The sequence below is a fragment of the Meleagris gallopavo genome, chromosome 23 (genome assembly GCF_905368555.1).
Source record: "Meleagris gallopavo chromosome 23, MGAL_WU_HG_1.1, whole genome shotgun sequence".
In the NCBI taxonomy this organism is placed as follows: domain Eukaryota; kingdom Metazoa; phylum Chordata; class Aves; order Galliformes; family Phasianidae; genus Meleagris; species Meleagris gallopavo.
The window spans coordinates 4,930,368-4,954,057 of NC_139426.1; the positions used below are offsets into that span (position 1 = coordinate 4,930,368).

The 23,690-nt window shown below is 51.6% G+C and overlaps 3 protein-coding genes across 13 annotated transcripts; all 3 read right to left on the reverse strand.

Annotated features, from left to right (window-relative positions):
* Nucleotides 1-273: 273 nt before the first annotated feature.
* CTRC (chymotrypsin C) lies at nt 274-2,446 on the reverse strand. The gene is made up of 6 exons (XM_085242487.1): nt 2,091-2,446; nt 1,896-1,993; nt 1,702-1,824; nt 879-1,015; nt 657-802; nt 274-548 (listed from the first exon to the last, which is right to left on the reverse strand). Exons 1-6 carry the CDS (start codon nt 2,382-2,384, stop codon nt 351-353), a joined length of 996 nt encoding a protein of 331 aa, XP_085098613.1. The 5' UTR covers nt 2,385-2,446; the 3' UTR covers nt 274-350.
* A 142-nt stretch (nt 2,447-2,588) lies between these two features.
* EFHD2 (EF-hand domain family member D2) lies at nt 2,589-5,879 on the reverse strand. 2 transcript variants are annotated; one of them, XM_010722943.4, is made up of 4 exons: nt 5,117-5,879; nt 3,482-3,629; nt 3,258-3,392; nt 2,589-3,162 (listed from the first exon to the last, which is right to left on the reverse strand). In XM_010722943.4, the coding sequence occupies exons 1-4, from the start codon at nt 5,446-5,448 to the stop codon at nt 3,028-3,030; spliced, it is 750 nt and encodes a 249-aa protein (XP_010721245.1). In that variant the 5' UTR covers nt 5,449-5,879; the 3' UTR covers nt 2,589-3,027. The 2 variants fall into 2 exon arrangements, with proteins under 2 accessions (XP_010721245.1, XP_085098609.1); XM_085242483.1 differs by having other exon boundaries at nt 2,589-3,185.
* A 109-nt stretch (nt 5,880-5,988) lies between these two features.
* FHAD1 (forkhead associated phosphopeptide binding domain 1) lies at nt 5,989-22,433 on the reverse strand. Of its 10 annotated transcripts, XM_085242464.1 has the most exons (30): nt 22,108-22,433; nt 21,471-21,704; nt 19,969-20,203; nt 18,378-18,460; nt 18,031-18,255; nt 17,645-17,768; nt 17,141-17,271; nt 16,272-16,337; nt 15,627-15,731; nt 15,404-15,511; nt 15,006-15,089; nt 14,368-14,520; nt 13,836-14,031; nt 13,170-13,240; nt 12,660-12,797; nt 12,320-12,424; nt 11,845-11,934; nt 11,474-11,699; nt 10,757-10,829; nt 10,429-10,535; nt 9,852-10,011; nt 9,423-9,540; nt 8,579-8,714; nt 8,187-8,314; nt 7,963-8,046; nt 7,278-7,498; nt 6,816-6,981; nt 6,645-6,725; nt 6,430-6,518; nt 5,989-6,324 (listed from the first exon to the last, which is right to left on the reverse strand). In XM_085242464.1, exons 1-29 carry the CDS (start codon nt 22,201-22,203, stop codon nt 6,465-6,467), a joined length of 3,798 nt encoding a protein of 1,265 aa, XP_085098590.1. In that variant the 5' UTR covers nt 22,204-22,433; the 3' UTR covers nt 5,989-6,324; nt 6,430-6,464. The 10 variants fall into 10 exon arrangements, with proteins under 10 accessions (XP_085098590.1, XP_085098587.1, XP_085098594.1 ...); XM_085242461.1 differs by lacking the exon at nt 6,430-6,518 and having other exon boundaries at nt 22,108-22,432; XM_085242468.1 differs by lacking the exon at nt 6,430-6,518 and having other exon boundaries at nt 21,471-21,566; nt 22,108-22,431.
* Between the last annotated feature and the right edge of the window lie 1,257 nt (nt 22,434-23,690).

Sequence of the window (23,690 nt, forward strand, 5' to 3'; positions counted from 1 at the left end):
TAGTAAATGTTTCTGTCAGTCTTGTCAATAGCACAAATGCCTGTCCTTCACCCTAATTGCATCCCACATCGCTGGCACGCTGTAAATTAAAGAATCTTTCCAATGTAGGAAAGATTAAAGAAATACAGAGTGTAGAGGTGTAGACTCAGCTCCATGGGGGCTCATCCCCCTCCAGTGGCTGGGCCCTGGCTCCACTACGTGTCCCCCTTACACCCTTCAAATAACCACAGGGACACACAAGGCTGGCTGTTTCCCTTTATTGCACACCTCAATACGTGATCCGCTCTGCACATCCTCAATTCTCACTGATTTTCTGCCAAAGACAAAAGGATGAGATCGTGGTCAGACCTTCACGTGGAGAAGGACGGGGAGAACACGCACCTAAGCTCTGCTCTCACCTCGTTGATCCAGTCGATGTAGGCGGACACCCTTGTGAAGACTGTTGGTTTCTTGGCTGTGTTGCAGCCCCAGGAGGAGCCGAAGCTGACGATGCCATGCACCTCCCACAGGCCATTCCGTTGGCAGCTCAGGGGGCCGCCCGAATCCCCCTACCCAGGCAGGGCGCCGTGTTACACCCATACACCCCACAGCTCCCCATCTTCATTCTTCCAACCTCACCGCAGCCATTGGGGATGGCCAGCAGCCCCCTCACTCACGTTGCATCCCGAGACGACGCCGTCACCACCAGCACAAACCATGGAGGTCCTCACCAGGCTGCCCCACCAGTCTCTCTGTGAGCACGTTGCGTAGTCCACCACGGGCAGCAGGGCCTGCTGCAAGACCTCGGCCAGCGGCCCGTTGGCTGCAACGACAGCCTCAAGTTGCACCCATATCCAGTGCTGACCCCATTCAGTTCCCTCTGTGGTCACCCCACTTACTCCAGAGGCGTCCCCAGCCAGTGATCTCGCAGGGGTAGCCGTTCTCCAGCTCCAGCTCACTGGGTGGCAGGCAGGCAGCCTGGATGGTGTCACTCTCCTGCACTGGCTCTGACAACTTGATCAATGCAATGTCATTGCTGCAATGACAAAAACCCATAGATCACAGCCAACCAACCCTGTAGAGACTCGCCAACCAACCCTGTAGAGAGCCGCCAACCAAACCTTGTAGAGGATCACCAACCAAACCCCATAGAGAACCGTCAACCAAACCCAATAGAATGCCTCCAACCAAACCCTGTAGAGAACTGTCAACCAAACCCAATAGTGCCTCCAACTAAACCCTGTGGAACACCACCAACCAAACCCTATAGAGTGCCTCCAACCAAACCCTGTAGAGTACCATCAACCAAACCCTGTAGAGGCATGTCAACCAAACCAAATAGTGCCTCCAACTAAACCCTGTAGAGCATCACCAACTAAACCACGTAGAATGTCACTTAACAAACCCTGTAGAACACCACCAACCAAACCCCTTAGAGTGCCTCCAACCAAACCCTGTAGAGCACCACCAGCCAAACCCTGTAGAGAACTGTCAACCAAACCCAATAGTGCCTCCAACCAAACCCTGTGGAACACCACCAACCAAACCCCCTAGAGAACCGTCAACCAAACCCAATAGAATGCCTCCAACCAAATCCTGTAGAGCATCACCAACCAAACCCTGTAGAACACTGCCAACCCCACACCAGCCCACTGCCAGACCCATCCCCACACCCAACCTTGGGTTGGCACACCCCCCTCCCTTCTCCCTTTGCTGCCCTACATGATGAGGAAGGAGTTCCACTTCTCGTGCACAACGATCTTCTCCACCTCAGCCACCACCGCACCGTCGTCCTCCACTGCCAGGTCGTGCTCTCCCAGCACCACGCGGTACGTCAGGGTGGAGCTGTCGATGGCCATCAGCATGGGGGCAGACGTGTGGGGTTCTGTCCCCCATGGATGCCCCCCCAACCCTACCTGATGCAATGTGCAGCTGTCAGCACCCAGCTGGGAGAAATGAGGGTTCCTCCACAGGTGTGACTCCAGGCACCGTTGCGGCTGTACTGCAGTGAGATCTGGACGGCGGCACGGAGTCACGACGGGTAGTGGCCACCCATCCCCGTGCCACCAACAGTGGGGATGGACCCCACGTGGCACACGGTCCCCCCTTACCTGCCACGGCCAGCTGTGAGCACGGGCATCCTCACCGCCCACCACGCGAGCGCCTAACAGCGGTGGCACTGCCGGCTGCCCGCATCCATAGGCTGTGTGACACCAGCGTGGGGACATCAGCGTGGGCACGGCCCCCAGCCCCACCGACAACCCCCTCCTCACACCCTCACCCACCGTAGCCCAGCAGGACGGCGAGACACACGGCCTCCAGCATGGTTGTAGGCTTCCAGTGTGGCAGAACCGAAGAGCCCACCGTCTTATATGTTGGCTGTGCCACCTCCTGCCCTTGGGCATGTGGCCTTCCCCCTGCTAACAGGTGGCCAAATCCCACAGCCTGCGTGCCCACCTTGTGCTATTTCTTATCGGGACCCACCTGGGAATGGATACACTTGTCCCATGTACAACCCCACAGATGTGGCCCTGACCGTGTCCCCAGCCATGAGGGGACGTGGGGGTCCCATTCTGTCACCCAACCCTGGGCATGGGCAAGCGCAACACTTAGGAAATATAATATTTATTTGGGATTTAAAAAGAAAAAAAAAAAAACAACACGGCAAACAACACATCCATACAACAGAATGGAAGCAGCTGTTGAGACAACACCTTCGTGGGACATCACAGTCATCGGCACAACCACTCCTGGAGGGACAGCATTTGAGACGCCGTCCCTTCGGGTGCTTAGAAGACAGACACACAAAAAATAAAGCTTCTCTCCCCTCGGTGGCCTTTATGGGCATCTTTCACCAAAATAAGCCAGCAGCCCAAGGGGAGCCAAGGCCACCTCCAACCCAACGTTGGGGTGCAGTGGGATGGGTGGACCCGCCTGCTCCGTGGCACCAAGCACAGTGACAGCTGCCACCAGCTTGGCACGAGTCGTGGGCTTGATGACACGCAGGGAATGGTGACGGCGTGGCGTGGCTCCTTCCATGTGCTGTGGTCATTGAGCAAATGCTGACTGCAGCTCTTTGAAAGCTGCCTTGCGCTGCTTCATCTCCTCCGCCTGCCGCCTCTTCTCCTCCTGCTCTGCACGGATCTCCTCCTCGAAGCGGCTGCCCTCGGTGACCGCCTGTGCCTGGGGATGGTGACACATTGGCCCTGTCCCCATTGCGTGCAGTATGGTGGCACGTTGGCCATGTCCCCAACGCCCAGTGGTTGCTCAACACTTACCTTGGCCTCGAAGAAGCTCTTGGCTCCCTTCACGCCCTCCGTTGAGACGTCAATCTCGGAGAGCCGTGCCAGTGCGTGCAGCCCGCTGTCCTCCTGCAGCTCACCTGCTGCTGCCTTGCGGAAAATCAGCAGGAACTGCAGCACGAGGTGGGATATCACCATCAGGGATGTGCCATCCATCTCCTCACCAAGGGACACAGCCACAACCCAACCCCTGCGCTCACCTCGCGGAAGCTCAGCTTGCTGTCCAGGTCCTCGTCCACCTCCTTGATCATGTTTTTCAGGCCCAGGTGGGTCTGCGGTGCTCCCAGCTTCTCCATCATCAGCTTCAGCTCCATCAGGTCAATGAAGCCATCCTTCCCTGCGTCATACCTGCAGGGAGGTGGTAAATCCTCATCACGGGGCACATCCTCACTGTCGCGCTGGGCTGCTGTGCCAAACCACTTCTGGTTCTATCCAACCACTAATGGTTCCCAGGAGCATCCTCAGCACTCTCTGCCCATTGAGCGTGGTTTCTGGCACGGGTACCCAGCAGCTTGCTGCCAAGTGTGCCACCAGCTCCGTGCAGCAAAGGGGTGAACCCTATGTGCCTATAGGACTGAGCTGGGCTCTATAGGATGCACTTTCGACTTCTCCTTGCTCAGCCTACAGGAAGCGACATGCAGCTCTGCGGGGCTGTGACTCATTTGTCCCCGCAGCCGCAGCATGGTGCAGCTCACACTGTGCCCCAGCACAGAGCCCTCGTGCTTTCTGCTGGCATCACATGGCTGTGAGCTCCACTGCTGCAAAGCGAGCCCCTGGCTGCAGCTCTGCATCCACTGGGGTGGGCTCTCCTGCGTCGCAATCCTTTAACGCAGCGGGGGAAGGTAGGAGAGAGGACAAACCATGCATGCAGCGAGGCAGGGGCTAGGCTCAGCCCCACACCATCACCCCATCCCCATGCTTCCCCCTTGGTGACCCCCCTTTGCTTGCAGCCCTGCAGCTGCCATGCTGCTCCTCTCGCTGCGGTGCGTGCGGGCGTGCACGTCCTGCTCTGCAACCAGACCCCGTGCTGCTGCCATCTGCCCACGGGCACAGCACCCATGGCCACATGCTGCACAGTGCATAGGGCTGAGGGGGGGCTGATCCCCTCCTTCTACAGCCTCTTTCCCCCTGCACGTTTCCACGTCTTTCTGCTCACCTCCCCCCCCCCCGGCTGACTGAGCTCACTGACCCAAGCTTGCAACATCACACATGGGGACACGTGGGGACGGCACTGAGGATGTGACAACACCACTGCCGCAGCCCAAAGCTGTGTGCATGGCCAGGGTGGAGGTCCTGGGGTTGGGGGGTCCTGTATCCCTTTTCCAGACTACTCTGAGGGTCCTGGGGTCCCCTCTGCAAGGTTGTGGGGGGGTTGCATCCAGGGGTACCCTTCTGAAAGAGTTTGTAGGGTGGTAGGATGCTGCAAGGAGCTGAGAGGGTGTCCTGAGACTCAACTCCTGTGCAGAAATGGGGGGGGCATCGTGGTGAGCCAAGGGGGTGTCCCATGGATTCCTTCCACAGGGAGCCAAGAGGGGGTCCCAGGGATGAGAAGATGAGGGGAGCCCCCTGCAAGGAAGTGGGGGAACCCCAGAGATCTCCCCTGCAGAAGAGTCCAAAGGACCCCTCCCACCGTCAGCCGAGGGCTGGGCGGGTCCTGCAAAGGGGCTGGGGGCTTCCATAACCGCCCCCCCTTCCCCCCGCCAGTTCCCCATCAGGGGCTGCGGGCTTCCAAAGCATAGGGGATGCGATCAGGGCAATGGGGACCCTCTGTCCGATGGTCCCTCCCCAGGGTCTCTCCTGGGGGTCCCATGGGGGGGTTTCCCCTCCACACTCACTGTCGGAAGAGTCTCTCCATGTCACGGAGCTGCCGCCGGGAGAACTCACGGAACTCCGCCGCGGGGCTGAAGAGCCTCCGGCCGCCCCCGGGCGAACCTTCGCTGCCCACCGCCCGCATCGCTGGGCTGCCAGGAGGCACCGGGGTGGGCTCCGCATCCTGCTGCTGCTGCTGTTGCTGCTCCGCATCCCCTTCCCGCATCCCCAACCGTCGGCCCAGCCGCTCCGCCAGCTCCTCCGCCATGGTGCCCGGATGGATGGATGGATGGGCGAACAGACGCAGCTCCGCCCCGCTCCGCCCCGGCAGCCGCTTAGCAAAGAGGGGGGGACGCATCTTCTCGGGGCACTCCAGCACCTCCAGGCTCGGGGGTTGTCAGCCTGCCAGGGTTCCCCCCCTTAGGGTCCCACCAGCATCAGCTCCGTGCATTGTTTGGCGGTAGACAAACGGCACAGCCCAACCCAGAGCCCCTGCAGACACAGAGTGCATGAAGGGCATGGATGGGCTTCCAGCTCTGTGTCCACAGTATTTGGAGCCAGGGGTTGTCCCAAAGTTGAACACAACCATGCTCAGATCTACAGGACAGCACCTGACCCCAAAACCTGCCCCAGGAGCTGCCCATTGCACCCCACTGGGTACCCACGAGCACCATGCCCCACTCGGCACAGACCTGGCCCTGCTCTCCCCAGACACGTTCCAATGCCACACAGCTGTAGGTGAGCACAGCTCCTTCTCTGCCTTCTTCCCATCTCGCAGTACCTTGTTCCAGCTTCTCCCCCTTGCCCCCCCCCCCCCTTTTATTCTCCCTGTGCCCCCATGATGCTGTGGGGACGGAGGAGCCGTCATGGCACAGAGATCAGACTTGACACCATCAGCTTCACCCACACATTCTGGCTGCATTCACATAACCTGTCTTCTGCCACTTCCTTAAGCTTTACGGTACACATCCTGCAGCATCATTTGGCCCTGGGCATGTCACAGTCCCTCCAGCAGTCCTGGTCACTGTGGGATGGCTTCACATAGGCATTCTTCCCCCAGATACATGCCTACATGGTGCCACGTCCAACCCCAACACAGTTCCTTGCTGTACAGCTCTGTGAGCAGAATGTCCCCGTGGTGCTGCTCCTACGTGCTGCCCATCACCTCGAGCTCTCCCACCACACGCTCCCTTGACTTCATCTTCACCAAGAGGGATGGCTGTTGGGCTCTGGGCTGCAAAAGCAGACATTGCATAAACTTAGAATTACAGAATCATTACGGTTGCAAAAGACCTCTGAGACACCATCCAGTCCAACCCCAACCCCAACCCCAACCCACCGTGCCCATTGACTGCATCCCTCAGTGCCACATCTTCACAATGAACACCTCCAGGGCTGGCTATGGTCAGGCCTGCCACGTGTGGCCATCTGGGAGAGAACATGGCACAGAACTATGCATCATCCCCTTACATGAGATATGCTCCCTGTGACCATGGACATCTTGCTTCCAAGTCCCACTGTGCTTTGCTTTCAGTGTGTACCAGCATGCCATACCTTCCCTCCTCGTTCTTTGGAAGAGCGGACACGGTTGGGCAGCTCCTTCTCCTTTCTCTTCTCCCCATCCTCTGCAAGGCTCTGGATAAAAAATGGAAAATCATCTTTGCATCCTTGCAGGAGCTGCCTTGGTTGTTCTCACACTGATGTGTCCTACTCCAGTACTCCCACCTTGCGCTGCCGTGCTGCCTGGTTCAACTTCTTCTCCTGGCCCAGCTCTGCCCTCGTCCTCTCCAGAGCCTCTCTCAGCAGAGCTTTCTCTTCTGCTTCCCTGTAGACTTCATCTTCCAGTCTCAGCATCTCTTCCTGGTATGTTTGCAGGGACTCTTGGTTCAGCCTTTGGGAAACACCAGTGTGGGTCTTTCACCACCACCCCAGCCCCTCTCTTCCTGCCTGGACCGAGATGAAACCTCCATTCGTGGTTTTCTCCCTGTGCACCCCATACGGACACCCCATTGATACTGCCTTGGCTGTGGTCCCTTCCCTGGCATTTCAGAGCCCATCTCCAACATACCCAAAGCAGAGCCCAGCATCCATGGAGTGGGGCTGTGGATCCCTGCTGCCCCAAGCCATAATGTGCTTCAGGCTCTCACACCATCACTCCTGGGAGGAACCTCCATCACCTTGCTGTACCTGAGCTGCTCGATGCTGGTCTCACACTCTTGGAGCCTTTCCTCCTTCCTTTCCAGGCGATCCTTCAGCTTGCTGATCCTCTCATACAACAGTCCCAGTTCCCTCCGTCTCTGCTGCCCCACTTTTTCCCTTTCTTCCTGGGGAAGATGCTCCATGGGCTGCATTCCTTCCAGCTCCTTCATATTCATCAGCCTTCCCAGAGCACAGATTAAGTCAAGGTACTGCAAAAAGAATAGAGGATGAATTATTTACCAGGCCTGCCAAGTCTTACTTCAAAAACGATCGCTGCACTCAGCCATCTGCTCCCACTCCGCTTTCATCTTTCGAGAGATTCAGATGCTGCATGTAAACCTATTTGTGCACTCCCAGTTGTTTCATTTCTACACTGTTTCCCCTCTTAAGGAGTTATCCAGATGGGTTCATTCATTTGATCACTGGGAAGATGATGCCCCACATTATGGAGTGTTCCAGGCTCCTAGGCAGGGCCATGCCATGCTTGGCACTCCTGCTGTACCCAGAAAATCTATTCTTGCCCTGCAGGTGCCCAAAGCCAAGAATGGGCCAGATTTGGTGGGGGGCAACCAGCCCATGGCAGGGGGTTGGAACTGGATGATCTTGGAGGTCCCTCCAAACCTGACCATTCCATGCTTCAGTGATTCTTTTACCACATCTGCTGCCGACGTACCATCCTCTCACTGAGCTCTGAGTCTTCCAACACTTCCAAGCTCATGGCCCCACGTGAGCTCCCATCTGGAAGTTGGCCCAGACACTGCACAGAAGTGACATGCTGATTGAGCTTCCTGCACACTGACAGGCCCCAGGCCTCCCTCCTGGTTTCTTTTCCCTCTTGTATCCCAAGGACTTGATCTTCCCATTCCATTGAACATCTTTACACCAATGTCTTCTTACCTTGCTGCACTTGAATTCTGCACCTGGCGGTGGAGTTGGTTCCACCTTGAGTCCTGCTTTCTGGGCGACCTTCTCTGGAAGGGCTGCCTTCTGTACCACGAGCAGCTCGCTGGCCCTGCCCATGACAGCTGAAGGAAACCAAACACCATGGAATCATGAAGCTGAGGATGCCCCATTCTTGGTGTTGCCCAAGGCCAGGTTGGACTGGGCAGCCTGATCTGGTGGAAGGGCAACCAGCCCACGGCATTTGGGCTCTTTAAGGTCTCTTCCAACCCAACCATTCCAATTCTATGATACAACACTGGCTCTGAGACTTGCCAGGTGCAAAGGCTCCAGCCAGGCCTGCAGTTGCATCTTCCATTCCTACCAAAGGCACATCACACTGTGCTTACCAGCAGCCTGTGTCTTCTCCAGCACCTTGATCCTTTCCCGGAGCTCCGCCAAGCCTTCTTTTTGCCGTTGGATTGTCTCCTCGTGCCTGAGGCCTCTGCATCTCACACCCAGGTTGGCCAGGTCCAATGCCAGCTCCTGGAATTCCAAGCCCGGATAGTTCTCACCCAACCCAACCATTTATCCACAGTCTCACACTTATTCCCTTTTATAACACATCTGTGCACTCACACTCACGTTTCACCCTCCCAGCCCCATCAGCATGATGACTAACACCTGTTACAGAACGGGGTGAGCACCCAATTAAAACCTGATGAGAGCTGCCAGCTGCCACTGTGATCTCACCATTTCCACCCTGCAGTGGCAATTTATTCTCCTCTGGAGGATTTCTAACTTCATGTTTCTCACCACCTCTTGCTGAGAAGGAGGAAGGCAATGCCTCCTGCTCCCATCTAGCCATGAGTCACCGCTTGGCCAACACGAACTCTTCCAGCTGGCACCATGTCTGCCGCTGTTGCGGTACAGCCTGTACCATTTCTGCAGTCCCTCCATCTGCTGCTGGAACCACCTTTGATTTATTCAGTTCTCTAAGACTCAGGAATTCAGATGGTGATTCAGCACAGCATGGGAGAACTAGAACTGTTTCTCCCTTTCCTGCACAACAAAATACGGCTCCCACACACTAACCCCAACCTACTTTTGCCGACATCCATTGCGGAGCAAGGTTGGGAAGGGGATGGAAGAGTCACAGATCTTTCAGGGAGCTGTTACAACTCTAATTGCCAATTACAACTGCCATTAGCATACACAACATCTGACTTTTCCAAAGTGTCCCTGCAGGATTACCTGCTCAGAAGATTCCTCTGGTGTGGCAGGAATAGCCTGTGCCTGTGGAAGCGTCTCCAGCTCTTCTGCCATTCGTCGAGATGCATCCTTGAGTGCTTTGCAGTCTTCTTGGGCTTTCCTGTGCCAAGAGACAAAAGCACGCAGTACAGCTGTGGCAGATGAGGGTCAACACAATGGCTTGCATGGAACAACAACCAGGACAGCAACCACGGTGTGTGTCAGAGCATAGCACCAAGCAGGGATTTCATTACAAGCCCATTTGCACGAGCTCCTCACCATCTCACCTTCAGAACATGGGACATTTCCATAGAGTTAACGTAGCTTAGTTTGATTCGTTCATACTCAAACCTATCTTTTGCCCCATGGAAGTTACCAACATGCACTCAACTCTTGGGGATCCACGGGCCATCACCTCCCAGCAGGTCCTACCTTAACTCTGCAGCTGCTGCTTGAAGCTCTCGATCCTTCTTCGCCACGAGGTCTGACATCTCCAACAGCTTCCCCCTGAGCATGAAAAGCTCACACTCCTGGCTTTTCACACGGTGCAGGCTCTGCTCCAGCTCTGCCTTCTGCTTCTCGCTGAGCTCTCCTAAGCACAGCAGAGTTGCATGGGTTTATGACTATCTCTGCATTCAGCACAGTGGTCTCTGTAGTTCGGTTTGATGGTTGAACCTGATGATCTTGGTGGACTTTTCCAACCTTACTATGATTACTATGACTATGATTCTGTGACATGGTTTAGCGGGCAGGGTGGTGATGGGTTGGCAGTTGGACTTGAGGTCTCAGTGGTCTTTTCCAACTTTAATGATTTTATGATTCTATGAAATTTACATGGTCAAAGGGAACGGACATCCTGCTTAACCCAGGGCTGAACAACAGCATCATTTAGGAAAGTGATTTAGGTCTATTCCCTACTATCTGTGCATGCCTTTCTCCTTCTACTTAGCCTTGCCATAGCTCTGCAGGAATGGGAACATGCTGGATATCACACACATAGCTCACCAACCTCTCATGTCTGACATCCTGGCCCTGGTTTCTGAGAGCTCCTTTGTTAATCCCACAATGGTAGCCTCTTTGGCCTGGAGAATGCTCTGCATGGCAGCCAGCTCTTCTCTGAAATTCGTGAGAAAGATACTCACAAATCTCACAGCTCCCAAGAAAGATTTATTTTGCAGAGTCTGTGCTTGCCTCAGCCCCCACCCAGGACAACCCACGTGCAGGCAGCATTTACTGTTATGCTGAGATCATCCCCTTTATCTCCTCAAAGCTCTCCTCTGGATAACTCCCATTCTCTAACACCCTCCAAACCAGAGCAAGCACTCGCAGACACTTACAGACCACAGCAATGAGACTCTTTGGCCTCCTGGGAAGCTCCTGATGTAGACCTGCAGGCATCATCCTGAAGTGCTATGGGGAATGATGGAAGAGGTCTTAGCAGCAATACCCATAGGCCAGACACTTGTGTCTATCTTGGCTGCTCAGATCCAGGACCAACCAGGCTGTGAGAACACACTGGGTTCTGCAGCCTTACAAGGGCAATACTCCATATATCCTCTCCTTTGTGACATCTTCACGTCCCCATCCCTGGAGACACTCAAGGTGGAGGGGCTCTGAGCACTGATGGAGCTGTGGGTGTCCTTGTTCATTGCAGGGGGTTGGACCAGATGGCCTTTAGGGTCCCTTCCAACTCCAACCATTCTATGGTTCTATGATTTCTGAAGACCACAACTAGCCTTTCTTTGGAAAGCCGTGTTTCTTGGACCCTTGTAGCAGTATTTACACCATTTCTTAGGTCCTTTTGGCACAAGTTCACGTCTGCTTTCTTGAGGGCAAAGAGCCCTTCTCCAGTGGGAAGTCCCTATCCATGCCAATGATGCACTACCAAAAGTCACCAAATACCCCAAACAATGTATGGCAGCTCACAGTGAAACAGAGCCTTAAGAGCATCACAGGGCTCTTTCTATGTTCTGACAACCCTCACTACTGTCTCTATTTGCCCCTCCACTTGCTGTGGGTACCCCCAGCCCAGCACCCACACAACCCTTCGCTACCTTTTATTCTTTCCACAAGCACAATGTTTTCCTCCTTTAGTGCCTTTTGCTGCTGCTCGGCCTCCAGCAATCTGTCTTCTAACGCAACAATTGTCCGAGAGTGTTGCTTAATTTGCTCTTTATATTCTGCTATTTCTTCCTGCGTTTTCCATTTCAGTACCTCTCTCTCATCCTGGAGGATCTTGAGCTGCTCGTCTTGTGTGAGTACCTGCTGCTTTAGCATCATCTAGGAAACAAGACGTGTGATTTCAGTTGTACATGTTATTCTGCAGAAACACGATGAGCATCACCAGGAAGGAATGAGGAAATCTTGTGCAAGAGAACCATATCTATGCCACATCCTCTGTGCAAAGTAGGGTTGCTGGAGCTACCTCTCGGGTTGTGGTTTCCTCTAGGTCATGCACAGCTTCTTGAAGTTTGAGATCCGTCACCTCCTGCTCTTTGGACTTCCCTTCAATTATCTACGGGAGGAAAAGAGCAATGCTCAAGAAGATCATAGAGTCATGAATGTCGGAAAAGGCCTCTAAGATCACCAAGTCCAACACCCACGATGCCCATTAAATATGTGCCACATCTCACATTGAACACCTCCAGAGATGGTTACTCCACCACCTTCCTGGGCAGCCTGTGCCAATTCCACCTCTCTTCCTGAGAGACATCCAAACCCAACCTCCCCTGGCACAACTTAAAGCCATCACCTCTCATCCTATTGAAGATGGATCTCCAACCATATACCTCTATGTGTGTTTTCATGTGTGAGAGTAAAATATCCACCAACAGATCCTGACAACACTGCCAGTCCCAATCGAAACCAGCTCTGCTTTGCCTCCCACGCACATCACTGACCTCAGCCATACTTCTCAGGTGGCTCTCCAAGTCCTGGACCCTCTTCTTTTCTTCATCCAAGCATTGCTTGTGCTTCTCCTCCTTCAGAACAGTGCTCTCCAGAATCTGAGATTGAACAGCCCGCATTTTCAATGAAGATAAAATCATAGAGTAAGGCAAACTAACTTGATTTAGGTGAGGAAAGAAATTCATAGGATCACTGCCCTGTTGTGGGACAAATGCCCCTACACATTTTGATTTTGGGGCTATAGACTTCTTCCTCTTGCTAAGCAACACTTACATAGAAACCTTTTTGTCTTTGTAAGAGGCCTGTTTCTGAAAAACAACCACGCTGCCATACCTTTGCCTTCTCCTCCTCTTTTTCCGATATAATCTGATTGATTTTTATCTGTAAGTCTTGCTCGTGTTTTGCTTTCAGCTCTTCCAGGTGCTCCTGCAGCAGAGCATCCCGTGACTCCTGGACCTCCTCTAATTGGGCCTATGAGGAAACAGCAAAAACTTCTGCTGACCGAAATGCATTAGCAGCAGAGCAAAACAAAGCAAACAAAATAAAACAGAACCCACTCCACCTTGTGTACGTGCACTAACAAACAATTCAGAAGAGAGCCATGAAGTCCAACTCGTCCATTTAGCAATATGGACACAACAGATTCCCCTCTTAAGTTGAAGACTTTTCTATTCTTAGGTGTTATCTGGAGCTCCAGGGGTCTCTGCTACTGCACGTTCCTTATTGAGTTTCTACACTGGCTCTCTTCACTGTATCTCCATGTTCACCAATGGTGGTCAGTGGTTCACCAATTCCCAACTCAATTGCATGTACACGTATATACACGCATGCACACATTTTAACCTGCAACATTTCATTCCTTCGTTCAGTTTCCTGATACTTTTCCAACAACCTCTTGAGACAAGCTGTCAATCCTGCAAAAGCAAACAGGGTATTACTGTAGGGGCTTTTTGGATATCTCATTTTTAACACCATCAGGCTTTTTATTCAAATCTAGCACTGATTAAATTGCTGCCATCCCCCAGACATCTCAGGGAGATTGAAAAAAGCCCAGATTCTCACTGGGAGATTACATTTTCCTTATCAAACACTGTTACAATCTCTGCAAAGATTCATTTCCAACATGCCACCAAGGAAAAAAACCACTACAACTGAATAACAATGATGGCAAGCCATAGAATCATTGAATGGCTTGGGTTGGAAGAGACCTCAAAGACTGAAGAACCATAGGATGTTTGGGTTGGAAGGGGCCCCAAAGATTATAGAACCAGAGGATGACTGGCTTAGAAGGGATCTCAAAGATTATAGACCCATAGAATGGTTGGGCTGAAAGGGATCTCAAAGATTATAGAATCATAGGATGGTTGGATTGGAAGGGACCTCCAAGATCATCCAGTTCCAACTTCCCAAACTCATAATTTGCAGACAATACAGTGCACACATGAACACCCACCAACCTCTGGGACCCCAGTGGGGAGCAAAGAGTTGGGATGCCCCTGGAGCAGGCACCTTTTTTGGAAGTGGGCAGCTCCAACCCCGTGTTTGTCAGCAGCTGTTCTGCTTCCTCCAGCCAGGACAGGACCACATGTGTGATTTCCACCACTGCTGCATGTATGTCCAACACCAATGGGTCCACAAGCATGGCCTCCAGCTTGGTGAGCTCACTCCTCAAGCTGCTGCTGCAGAATGAGGCCCTCAGGAATATCTACAAAGAATAAAACCCATCAATGTGCCAGCCTCCACAATTCACATAATAGACAAATCACCTAAGATCTCTGTGACAGCCCCAAGATTTATCCATTCACTGAGAGCTTTCATTCAATAATATCTTTGGGTAGGAGCAACACAGGGCAGGGTGCTGGAGTGGCAGGTTCTGTTCCCTTCAAACCAGTGCTTTCTGAGGGCTAAGCTCACCTCTCACAAGGCTTTCTACTGCTGATGCAGGCATAACCTTGTCTCTGACCTGTCCTCAGGCCAACAGAACTCCTTGTGCCCCTTATCTCCCAGCTGGAATGTTGTAAACAGAATTTAAATGATTGACCTGGAGCTCACGCAGTGATTTTTTGAACACCTCCACATTTTCAGTCATCTCCTTTTCCTTCGAGAGCTTGGAGCTTATTTCCTCCTGGAGGCACTTCTCTCGTGCCTGACTTTGTTGGTTTTCCTCCCAGATATGCTGGACCTTCTTGACTACCTGCCAAAGGAGAACAAAGCACCACGCACCATTCTTCAGCTGAGGAACCATAGAATGGGTGGGTTGGAGGAGACCTTGAAGCCCACCCAGCCCCACCCTCCTGCCATGGGCTGGTTGCCCCCCACCATTTCAAGCTGCCCAGGGCCCATCCATGACCTTGGGAACCTCCAGGAATGGGGCACCCACAGCTCCCTGGGCAATCCACTGGGGCCAGAAACATCCGTGGCAGTGACCAAAGCCTGCAGTTGGTCGGCCATGCTGGGCTCCTGGGCTTTTCCCAGTGGAAGCCCCAGGACTCCAGCCAAGCTCTGGAGGAGATGGAGAATGGCCAAACTTTCTTTATGTTACGGTGCATGGTCATTCATCTGGGGTGGCCACACTTGACATATGTGAAGCTGGCTGGAGCTGTGGCTGTTCTGCAGTATCCTCAAACCCTAGTGGGTTTTGGAGGCTCTGAGCAACTCTGACATGGTCTCTGCACTCACCTGCTGCACTGTGATGACCTTCCCTGCCTCTCCTGCTGCTTGTGGGCTGCACACTCGCATCACTTGGCTTTTGAAAGACTCTAGCTACAGCAGAGATTAACACAGGAAAACAATAATCACTGAGAATCAACACAGACTCCACTTCAGTGCCCTACAAAACCCTACAACAATCAACACTGAGAGCATCTTGGATCATGACCATCCTCTATCACCACAGAAGAAATCCTTCTGACAAGCCCTTAATGCTGAGCCTACTGACCAGATATAATCTGAGTTCAGTGCTCAGTATTTCCTTCCCTGAACTCACAATCTGCCTTCCACAGATGTCCTTTCCCATGAGGGAAGCAGCACTTTCACTGCCTGCAGCCCACAGGAACACCTCATCCATCTCCCCCTACCTGCCCTTGGGCCCGATCCACATCAGACTTCAGCAGGCTCTCCCTGCGCCCCATCTCCTGCAGCTGCAGGGATTTCCTCTTGCAGGTGCTTTTCAGCTCCTCTTCAACCTGCAACAACAAAGCATTTCAACATCAAAGTTCTACCGGTTGGGCTTCTATGTAGCCCAGCTAGCCACCATTCCCATCAGATGGATGAGCTGCTACTTTGGGTGCTGAGGTTCACCTTGACTTTTTCTGCCAGCTGTGTTTGGATGGCTTTCTGCTCACTGTGGTACTTCTGAACCTCTTCCTGCAATCCCTTCAGCTCACATTCCAGCTCTCCGATACGCTGCAAGAGTCCAGGACAGCAGAAAGTTTCACTAGAGGAAATCTTGAAGAATATGAAGAACAAGCAGGACATTCTACCCATCTCTCTCATTTCATTTACTCTGCTATTTTATTCCAACCTATTTTCACAGCTGATAGATTGATAGGTTATATCTTATGACAGTATCATCTAGGATGTCTTGGTTTGGAAGTGATCTCAAAGATCACAGAACCATAGGACGGTTGGGTTGGAAGGGATCTCAAATATCATCCAGTTCCAACCCTTTGCCATGGGGTGGCTGCCCCCCCATCAGCTCAGGTTACCCAAGGTCCCATCCAACCTGGCTTTGAGCACCTCCAGGCATGGAACATCCACAACATCTTTAGGCAACCTGTGCCATGGCCTCACCACATCCTGCACTGCGGTGTGATATTCCAATTTTGCCAGGAGTTGACATCTACTCTACTTTGTTATGAGAGTTCAATCCTTTTCTTTACAGGAGTGGGATACACAACACTTCTCTTACCATGTCATATCACCCCAAACCAACTAGAAGCTCACTTTTTGGTACGCAGTCATTTCCCTCTCTCCAAGTTCACGCTTCATTTCCTCTTTAATTCTAGAGCACTAGAACAAAGAGCAACCGAGGGAAAAAATTAGCAGGCTGGTCAGATACTGTCATTTCTGCTGGAGATGTCAGCACATCCTTCAGTCCTACAGCACAGTGAAGTGCTCAGCTGCCTGATGGCTAGCTGATGAGTGGGAGTGCCCATGGTAGGGCAATCATGGCATCAAGAGCACAACAGCACTGACACGTTAACAGGCCCATATCTAATCATAGTTTGGCTGGGAGAGGAAAAATGCTGTCCAGGCAGCTTTCTGTAAGGGAAAAATCAGGCTTGGCTGCAGAGAGCATCGCTAAGAGCGGGTTTCCATGGCTCCTCAGCAGGATCTTGGCACCAGTGCCCAGAGCACACAAACAGCCACAGTGTTCCCAAAATTCAGGTCACTGAGTACCTGCACGCACAACAAGGAGGGGAATTCATCTGGGGAACCTGACACCTTGCTGTGGGCATTTTGCAGTGTACAAAGGCAGAGACACAGCCCTGCACTTACTGTGCTTGTGCTAAAAGAGCTGCTGGTCATGGAACCATGGAATCGTTAAGGCTGGAAATGACCTTTGAGATCATCATTCCAACCCCAGCCCATCCCACCATACCAACTGGCCATGTCCCTTAGTACAACATCTAAACTTTTCTTGAACACCCCAACATCACCTCCGTGGGCAGCCTGTGCCAGTGCATCACTGCTCTTTCAGTAAAGAAATTTTTCCTAATATCCAACGAATCCTTAACAGAGAGAAACACGACCCTTCTGATCTTCCTTTTCCATGCCAACGCACCTATGAGACCAGCACTGGGGACACTAACCTTGGCAGACACAACCGCCAGCTGGTTGTCCTTTTCTCTGTTTGCCTTTTTTGTTTTTTCCACCTCCTGCTTGAGCTGCTGAATTTTCTGTTCTTTCACAGCAATCTCCCTTTGCAAGCTGGTCACGAGGCCTGATCAAAACAAGGTAGGGAGATGAAAACCAAGCATTTCCCTGCAGAAGCCCTCTGGGCACCGAGTGGCAAGCCTCCATCTCTGACAACTGCACAACTTGGAGTGCAGATCTGGCTCCTGGCACGCCGTGCTGGACATTATCCCACAACAGCATCATTAGCGAGTCCCCCTGAGCCCTGCAGCATATGCTCCCTGGAGGATGAGCAGCTCTGATGGATCAGTTTCCATTACATCTCTATGTCAGGGCAATTTTTAGGAGCCACTGCAAAGTATCTATTACCAGAACAGCCTTGCAAATGTGGGGTCGCCTTCCAGAGCCAGTCCTCAGGTGCTCAGAGCCCCTGCAAGGAGTTCTACCGAGGAAGAAAATACCTGTGGTCAAAGCGTGATCCCTCTTTAGCTTCTCACTTTCTCTTCTCAGGCTTCTCATTTCCAGGTCTCTTTCCTGAAGGGAATGGCTAAAAACTTCACTCGAGCCCTTCTGCAGGTTGCTGATCTAAAACAGAGGACAATGCACACACTTCACCAGGAAACTTTTAGCTCCAGTGACCCTTCTTTTGCTTTAAGCTCAAAGGCAGCGCTTCTAAGCCCCACAAAGAGCTCCCTGTTATCTGAAAGGCTTCAGCTTGCCATGAACCCCCTCCCAGTCTCAGTTCTCGCAGAACAGCATGGTTGACCTGATGGCATTAAAAGAGAAACCCCTTCAGCTACAATAACCCCTCCTATAGGACACCGGTGCCCATTTGGCCATTGTATACCTGCTCCTTTAAGGCTTTGATCTCTTCTGTTTTGGCCCTAATTTCTCTCTCAAAGGTTAGAAGCCTCTGGGTCAGCTCCACATCATTTCTCACAGCAGCCATGCTCTTGGCCATCGATGCCAGTTCCCCCTGAAGGTCCCTTATCACCGTATCCTTCTGCTTTGATTCTGCTTCAAAAGAAGAGAGACGGCCCATTTCCTTTTCCAGGCTCAGCAGCTTTTCATCCTGCAGATAGATTACATCTGTTGGTCAGCAGATCTACGATTCTATGATTTTGCACACTGTCACCATGTTCCTCCCCCCAGCACAACTATGGGGTGCACCCTTTCCCCTCTCCCCAGCATCACCTTTTCCTGCAGGGAGCAATCCGTGCTGTGAATCCCTAGGAAAGGGTCTCCCATCCCACTGCTGCTTGAGTTGGTGGTCCAGGCTGAACGAAAGCAGAGAAAATAGCAGAAAACCTGCAGGATGGGGGCTTACTGCATATCCCTCTCTTGTCTAAAAACCATTCCAGGGCAGTAGTCAATTCTTAGTTCGTACTCTCATCTGGCACTAAAAAGACTCTTACCAATAGAGCCTACACAAGAGAAAGGAGTTCATGCACTTCTGAGGAACTTGAAAAACCAAAGACACATACAGACACAGTGGATGAAGGCTCCTTTGGTGTTTCAACACCAGTTTCAAAACCAGTTGGTTTTTTTGGCCAGCCCCAAAGAAAGACGCTCTACGTTCACTGCTTACAGCACAGGAAGAGTTAAAAGATTAACACACACTGATTCTCTTGGCTCTATTTCACAAATCAAACGATGTGATCAAACCTGGGTGGGTGTGCTATAACACATTCTCTATCGAACTCCTGTAAGGTCTCTCTCCTCTGCCCAGGATCCTATTTTCAGCTGGATGCCAAAGGCCTACATTGGTCTACAGGAGCTTCGCTCCATTACTGTCTATGGAATTCCATGTTTTGCACATGGCTTTATGGCTCTGGGTCTGCATAGCAATGTTCTTTGCTCTGGAGTATTATTTTGGTTGTTTATGAATGATTTTGTCTTGCTAATGCTGTTAATAACAGCAAAACTCCCATGAACTATTGAAATATAGCTTGATCTTGGGGTGATTCAATTGGATATTAGGAAAACTTCTCTGAAAGAGTGGTTGGGCATTGGCACAGCTGCCCAGGGAGGTTGTTGGGTCACCAACCTTGGAGGTGTTCAGTGTGGAGATGTGGCACTGAGGAACGTGGTTGGTGGGCAGTACTGGTGGTTGGTGGATGATTGGACTGGATGATCTTAGAGGTCTTTTACAACCTGAATGATTCTGTGATCCTATGATCCTATCAGGAGTTGGGCTCTGTGACCCTTCCAACTTGGGATGGGGTCCATACAAATCATGGTGTAATCTGCTATAACCAGAAGAAGCCTCTTCCCATCCTTCTACTGTTCCACCAGTTCATCCCCACGAGCCGTCACCTTTGCTCCACCATTGCACACTCCGCCTTTAAGAAACACATCAGATATGGATCTCTTTTATGTTCCTTTACTCAAGGCAGCCTGTAACTGCACAGCCAAGGAATCAACCCACTGCTTCAGTCAGGAGACCAGAATAGGTGCATGAGTCAGCGAGGGAGATAAAGCGATCGCTGCTCAACATCGCACACGAGGAACAAGGAAGAGGAAATGTCACCCTAAGTTACCCAGGCAATGGCATTCCCCAGTGTTTTTTCACAGCACCTTTCTCAACCAACCCGAATGCCACTGCTAGCACGCAGGGTCCAATTAGCTTTGCTTGGTAAGGAATCACAACTAACTGGCTGTGATGCTCATCATTTACCAGCGTGCATCAAAACCGTCTCTGCTCAGATCAGCCCTGTTTGATGCTGAGAACCAACAGTCCCTTTACTGTCACAGCAAAATCTTTCCTGCAGCCATATGGAATTACCTGGTCTCTCTGCAGGCAGCTGGTTGAGCACATCCATTGGGATGGTTGTGGTTGCACTCCGGGTCCATGCACTTACGGGTCGCTTGCGGAGTGGTGGATGGGGTGTGGGGCCAACCCAGGTGCTGGAGCGATGCTGGGATTGCAGCAAGGGGAGGTGGGCACCATGCTGGGGCTCTGCAGCCTCCTGTCCAGCCCACGACGTGCAACGCTGTGCCAATGGATAGGAGGGTTTCTGCTGGGGAACAAGACTGTGTTGTTAATAAGGGGGTAAGAGATTTTCAGCCCTTTTTCTGCAACAGTTTAGTGGGAAAGGTAGAGAACGCCAGCCTGCTTTACATGCTGTTATACATTCAGAGCTAGGGATTTATTTTTCATAATGGAGGTCTTAGCTCTTGTGTCTGGGTGCTCCTCTTCTTCAGAGCATGTTCATCCTTAATACCACTGAAAATGAGAGAGAAGCCTTCCTACATTAAACACTGTAAACACTTCACACAGCGAAATGGAGAAGTGATTTACACTCTGCAGTCAGCGGTGTCAGGCTTCAAAGCTATTATATCAAAGGAGGATCATCAAGCCCAGAGCAATAAAGAGGCTGACAATGCTTTTTCTGTGCCACTGTGCATAACTGCATTTTTGTGTGCAGGCTGCATGTCTGCTTTTGGAAATCAAAGTGCTGGGTGCTCCAGCTGGAACAAACTTCACCTGCACAGCCTTAGCCCGCCAGGTGAATGGATTCATCCTGCAAAAATGCATTTTCTCCTCTTGGGCTGAGCATTCTGGGCACGTTCGTGGGGTCATCTTCCAACACAAAGAACCTTGTTGAGTCATCCAAAAGCAGTATCTGAGTACACAGAGTGCCATTCATTCACCTTTGATCCCAGGCTGGGCTGCCAGGCACGCAGTTTTCCAGCACCGTTCTCAATCTCTGTTTGCTTAGGATTCCTCAAGAGCCACCACAATAAAAATAAATGTGATTGAATTGATTTTAAATACTCTTATAGCCCACATGCACTACTGGCCCTATTCCCAGGAATAGAAGACTTCCACTAGATTTGACCCCGTATTTACAATTGCTTTGGATTTCTGTTGTTTCCACAGGTCAAGCTGCGATGCTCTGGCCTTCTGTGCAGAACAGAGCCTGCAGTTGTGCACGGCACTACCAAGAAAAGCACCAATAGTGTATTTGCTTATTAATTTCCTCTCATTTGGACCTTTAACGCTAGGACCTAAGGAAAGACTCAACGGAAAATTCAGTTGAAAGAGACCTAAAGCCCATTTCCCAATGCTTTCACATCTTCCCAAGACCTATTTCCACAAGTTCTGATGGGCTTGCCACCAGAAATCTGCTCCATGCTTCCTTCACCCTACTGAGTTGCCTGAATTTCTTCAGCAGAGGGAGCTCCAGCTTTTTATTTCTTGATGATTTAAGAATAAAAGCCTGAGAGCATGACACCCCCTTGATATCATGTAAAACCACAGGCCCGTTTCAGAGCCTGCCTTACCTGGGGGACTCCATCCACCACCAGCTCAAAGGATGCTCCCTGAGCCCCGAAGCGCAGGATGTCTCCTGGTCCCACGTGCACGGCCGCGTTCTGCACCTGGCAGCCATTCACAAAGGTGCCCTGTGGGGAATTGAGGTCCTGCAGGACGAATCCATTCTCCCACCCGGTGAACTCAAGGGCTGCATGGTGCTCCTCTGCCCCTGCAGACTGACAGCAGCAATCAGTGGGAAAAACCTTGGAGAGCAATTGGGGCTGTGTTACTGCTGCGGATTTGCCCAGCCCTCTGGATGATCTTGGACGTCTTTGCCAACCTTATATCATAGAATCATAGAACCCTTCAAGCTGGAAGGGACCTAAAGATCACCAGGTCCAAATCCCCTGCACTGAGGGACACCCCAGCTCCATCAGCTCTCAGAGCCCCTCCAGCCTGACCTCGGGTGTCTGCACAGATGGGGCACTTAGGCTTGTAGCGTGTCACCCTACTTACATCCAAAGCATGAAAATGGGCAGTTAGCCCCTCTGCTTTGCATCTGGGATTACACCCTTGCTAATGCCAGCATAGCCATGCCCCTTTTCTCCCTCTAATTTCTGACACCTTTCCCATCCATCATTTACCCCCATGGCATGCTCACCGTACCTTCAGGATGATGTCTGACCCTTTGTGTTTCCCTATTGTGGTTCTTTGCTGTTTGAGTTGAAAACACTCCTCCGAGCTCCTCAGGAATGCTCTCATGGCCTCGAACACCAAAACAAAATATATCCTACTTAGTTAGCAATCCCCCATGCAATGCATAACCACGAACAACTCCAGCACCCCGCACATCACTCTTCCTGCAATAAAAGCCATAAAGTTATTTACAGAGGCTCCCTTTGCTCCTCCCTGCACCCGCGGTAGCCAGGGAAACCCCCGTGACACCAAAACCCAGCTGCTTTCCTTCTTGTGTTTGTTTTGTTCAGGTTTTTTGTTGTACTTTTTTGTCCTTTACCCAAGCAACGGGCACAACACAGCTCTGTGTCAGTTGCAGCTCCTTATTTCTCCAAGGACATTGCTTCTCCCTGTATCGAAACACAGTTTGTTGTGCAGCTGCCTGGTTTGAGCATGTCACAGTATATATATTTTTTGCTTTTTCTCTTGTTTTTCATCTCCTGCAATGGATTACACCATCCCCCACCTGTGGCCCACGAGGGCCCTTTGGCTTGTGGGGCCTCCTCTGCTGTGGAGAGGGGATTAATGGGGTTTAATTAAATGGAGATCGAAGCCTGGGGTGCTGTGAGTAGGTTTGAATGCAAACATGATGGCCTGATGCATCCCCAGGGCCCTGGGCACCATTTTGTAGGGCTTCCCCCCTTCCTCTCCCCCAATCCCTGTCACCATGGCAACCAAGCCGCCATGATGGCCGCCATTAGGGGCGAAGGCCAGGCCTCCCTCCTCACACTACTGTCCTCCTTCCCACACAGACCTCCCTCCACGTTTCAAGAGAAGGACATCAATACCTCACAGTATGTGAGATTTAGATCTCAAAACGGGCCCTCTCATCTCCGCCAGCACCTGACAGGCTAGCAGGCCCTGGGCAGGCTGTGGAAAGCACCACAAAACTCCCTGGGGACATGTTCCACACCCATGCCAAAACTAATGAGATTAACGAGGAGGTGGTGGGTGTTGCACTCTGGTTTATGGGTGTCGCAACACCGAGTGCTGAATCCCAAGAAACTCGATTCAGCAGCACTTCCCTGCCACAAATTAGTGACTCAACTCACGCATATATTGCATACAAAGGTTTTCCTGTGTTTCTAAGATGCCCTTTACCAGCCATCTTGTCCAACTCCCCCGCAATGAAAAGGGACATGACAGTGAAGATGGCTGCCACCTCTCCCTCTCCTTTCCATTGCCTTCAGAAATAAGGGCTCTTCCAGTTGTCAGTATATTACCATGCAACCCTCACACAGAGGATGAACCACTCCCATGTGATGAGGAAAAGCTACCAAGGAGCAGGAGATCCTCTTCATCCCTTCATCATCAACAATGATAAACAAGGATCTCCGTTTCACCTCCCCCAAATTTCCCTCATGTTTAAAGTGCTCTTTTTTTCTTTTTGTTGTTCCATTAATTTGCTTAAGGAAGTCCCTTATCATATGATTTGCCTGCCTGAGATCATGTCATCCCTTGGGGCACAGCAAAGTGAATATGATTGCAATAATGAGAACAATGGGATAGAATAT

Coding starts and splice junctions, on each gene's coding strand:
- CTRC (XM_085242487.1), bottom strand. CDS start 2,384: ATGCCCAAGGGCAGGAGGTGGCACAGCCAACATATAAGACGGTGGGCT. Junction 1,994..2,090: donor CTCACAGCTGGCCGTGGCAG/GTAAGGGGGGAC, acceptor GCCGCCGTCCAG/ATCTCACTGCAGTACAGCCG. Junction 1,016..1,701: donor TGGAACTCCTTCCTCATCAT/GTAGGGCAGCAA, acceptor TTGTCATTGCAG/CAATGACATTGCATTGATCA.
- EFHD2 (XM_010722943.4), bottom strand. CDS start 5,448: ATGCGTCCCCCCCTCTTTGCTAAGCGGCTGCCGGGGCGGAGCGGGGCG. Junction 3,393..3,481: donor GCAAGCTGAGCTTCCGCGAG/GTGAGCGCAGGG, acceptor CTCGTGCTGCAG/TTCCTGCTGATTTTCCGCAA. Junction 3,163..3,257: donor AGAGCTTCTTCGAGGCCAAG/GTAAGTGTTGAG, acceptor CACCATCCCCAG/GCACAGGCGGTCACCGAGGG.
- FHAD1 (XM_085242461.1), bottom strand. CDS start 22,203: ATGAGAGCATTCCTGAGGAGCTCGGAGGAGTGTTTTCAACTCAAACAG. Junction 17,769..18,030: donor TCAAAGCCTTAAAGGAGCAG/GTATACAATGGC, acceptor CCTCTGTTTTAG/ATCAGCAACCTGCAGAAGGG. Junction 8,715..9,422: donor CAGAGGAATCTTCTGAGCAG/GTAATCCTGCAG, acceptor TTGGAATTCCAG/GAGCTGGCATTGGACCTGGC.